Raw genomic sequence first — 3,288 nt, 5'->3', positions numbered from 1 at the left:
GGTTTTTTTGGTTTTTTTGAGACAGGGTTTCTCTGTGTAGCTCTGGCTGTCCTGGAACTTACCCTGTAGACCAGGCTGGCCTCGAACTCAGAAATCCATCTGCCTCTGCCTCTCAAGTGCTGGGATTAAAGGCGTGCACCACCATGCCCGGCTCTGACGGTTCCTTTTAAAAATGTTTTCTGTTGATGACACACACTCTTTGACTGGGACAGTTGGGGGTTTGAAGAAGGGCCTCAATGAAGATACTTTATCCTTTAGGTTCCAAAGGCTGCTAAGAGCTTTCTGGAAACAAGAAAGTGGGATGTGGTCCTTCTGGGATGTTCATAGATTGTACTGAAATCAATGCTATGGCCTGGATGTCCTCTCCAGGTGTCTTCTGAGGTGGTGGTACAGTTATCAGAAAAGAAGCTATCATTCTGTCAAGGGGGGAGGAACAGATACCTGCATAGCTTCTGCCAGACCCCTGGGACATTGGAGACCCTTAAGTCTACTGGATGAGTGGTGATAAGATGGTGAGAGGGCAGGGCTGGAGAGATGGTTTAGCAGCTAAGAGCACTGGCCTCTCTTCTGGAGGTCCTGATTTCAATTCCCAGTAACCACATGGTGGCTCACAACCATCTGTAGTGGGATCTGAGGCCCTCTTCTGGTGTGTCTGAAAACTGCTACATAAAATAAATAAATCTTTCACACACACACACACACAAAATGGTGAGAGGGTAGACTTCCCCTCAGAGTCCTTCCTGATAGACTCAGCCAGCTTTGCAGAAAGAAGCTAGTTTGCTTTCTGGTTTGGGGCGAGGATCGGCCTGAGTCAAATTGTCCACGATGCCTCAAAGGCGATGCAGCACACATGGATCCACCTCAGGAGCAGGAGCCGCTTGGAGACTACCCCAGATTTCCAGCCTGACATATATCACTTACTTTGAATCTCTCACACTCTCCTAGTGTCCTGGTGCTTATGAGCCTACTCTCTTCCTTCACTATAACATGTTTCAACCTGTACATGACTTAAAGATAGTCTGGTTTGCCATATAGTATCAGTCATCAATGGAGAACCCCTACTAGTATCAGAGCCGGCATGAGGTTGGTTGAAAAAACAGTGAGACCTCCCGCAACATTGAGAGCTCTCCCTTCTAGAACACTAGGATTCCTGTCAGCCCCTTCTTGACTGATCATAAAAGGTCTACTAGGGCCAGGCGTGGTGGCGCATGCCTTTAATCCCAGCACTTGGGAGGCAGAGGCAGGTGGATTTCTAAGTTCGAGGCCAGCCTGGTCTACAAAGTGAGTTCCAGGACAGCAAGGGCTACACAGAGAAACCCTGTCTCGAAAAAACAAAAAAAACAAAAAAACAAAAAAAAAACAAAACAAAAAAAAAAGGTCTACTAAGGGTCCTACTCCAAATGTTTGTGCTATATTTTCTTGTAATCCTCCACTTCTCTCATACCTCACCTAGTCCATTAAACATTCTCTATTTCTTCTCTCCCCCCCCCCATTTCTTCTTATAGCTGCTGTTTACAGAGTACATACAGCAGGGAACTGGGCTTTTACAAATACTTCAGAGTAGGATTTTAATGTTGAATTTCATGTTGGGACTTTTCCCTTAGTGATTAAATCGGTGTGAATTATGTAGGCTCTTTTAGTGAGATACTTTCTTTAGGGAATGTTCTGGAAATGCACTGGCAAAGGTTATATACACTCCTCGTGGCCGGGGAAACTTAACTTCTGTGCTGTGCAGTGAGGCCCAGGGCGGAGTCTACTACTGCTCTCCATTCCCTGCATCAAGAGCAGTGTAGAACTTCTTAGGATGAAAGTTTGTGAAGGTGTGTGGGTCTGGAGAGGTGGATGTTGCGTCTCCAGCTCTCTTCTGTACCCTGTTACAGGCTGACCATATCAGTGGGCTATTTTGGACTATCTCTTGACACTCCTAACTTGAATGGGAACATCTATGTGAATTGCTTCCTGCTGGCGGCTGTTGAAGTCCCAGCCTATGTGCTGGCCTGGCTGTTGTTGCAGTACTTGCCCCGGCGATATTCTATCTCTGCTGCCCTCTTCCTGGGTGGCAGTGTCCTTCTCTTCATGCAGCTGGTGCCTTCAGGTATGGAACACATTTGTTACAGCTCTGAGTCTTCAGTATTTCCCTTTCTCAAACCAGGCTATTAATGAAGTGTATATAGTCAAGATCATTACATGCATGCTGCATGTATACAATGCTCACTTAAAAAATCAAGATATGGTATCATAAAACCAGAGTGTTCTTTATGACCTGGGCTTTGTTCAGTGGGAAGAAAGCTTCGGGCTTTTGATTAATTAAGCCTACACCCAAGTTAATCATATATATTTTTCTCTCTAGAATAAAGAGAAAAGAGAGTCATCCCACTAGTCCTGTCTTACTTATTCAAGGAATAGCTGGCGTGGGTCTGCGTGAAGCCTGTTTCTAGTGGAGAAGACAAGTTAGATGCTGGAACTTCACAGATGTTCTTACCATCTGTGAACACAAATAATGGAAATTCAGCTCATCTAAAGAGTAGTCATGGCAAGAGGCATTCAGTAAAATTTACATGAGGTAACAGGACACCATGAGAGTGTCAGAACATTTCAGAAGACTTGATAGAATAGAGCAAGGCATAGTGGGTCACACCTATAATCCCAGCATAAGAAGATGCAGGAGAATCAGAAGTTCAAAGTCATCCATGGCCATCAGGAAGTCTGGGGCCAACCTAGGTTACATGAGACCTTAATTTGTAAAAAGAAGAATAAATAAAAGCAGAGTTCTGACATGTATTGAACCCAGTGTGTGTCAGGGTAACAAAAGAAAAAAAGAAAGGAAAGGTCTCAGAGGCCATGGACAGGTCTTTGCTCGTAAAACTGCCTTAGCATTGCACTGGTGGGCAGGAAGAGCCCTTCTGACAACTTATATAACAGAGAACAAGCTTTATTTGTCTGTAACTTGCCAGAATGGTTCATGCTTCTGTGGCTTTGGGAGCCTCTGGTGGTTACTTTGGAGCCTGTGATACTGGGACCTTTTATGGGAAGGGCCCATTATGTAGCAAAAGGAACCTAGGAGTGGCTGGATTAGCTCTCACCTGAGCTCAGAGTGATGTATGAGACACTTAGTTACACTCATTAGACAGTGAAGTCAATTGGAGGGTCATCCCCAAGGTCAGATGGTTTATACTTGTTGTTTTTTTTTTCCCCAGTGATTCTATTACACTTCTTTATTTGGAGAAGGGAGACATGTTTCCAGCACACATGTAGAGGTCAGAGGACAGCTTGTGGGAAGTGGGAACC

General features: G+C 44.9%; 1 protein-coding gene across 2 annotated transcripts in view; it reads left to right on the top strand.

The window, feature by feature from the left end:
* Positions 1-3,288, top strand: part of LOC110332015 (solute carrier family 22 member 5) — a 28,596-nt gene that overhangs the window by 21,483 nt on the left and 3,825 nt on the right. For both annotated transcript variants that reach the window (XM_021212936.2, XM_029546389.1), the window contains one exon: positions 1,881-2,095. In XM_021212936.2, coding sequence (XP_021068595.1) covers positions 1,881-2,095 — 215 coding nt within the window. The remainder of the gene's footprint in view (positions 1-1,880; positions 2,096-3,288) is intronic.

The sequence above is a fragment of the Mus pahari genome, chromosome 14, assembly GCF_900095145.1.
Source record: "Mus pahari chromosome 14, PAHARI_EIJ_v1.1, whole genome shotgun sequence".
Classification (NCBI taxonomy): domain Eukaryota; kingdom Metazoa; phylum Chordata; class Mammalia; order Rodentia; family Muridae; genus Mus; species Mus pahari.
Note: the sequence above shows the minus strand (reverse complement) of the source record. Positions and strands in the feature narration are given on the sequence as shown.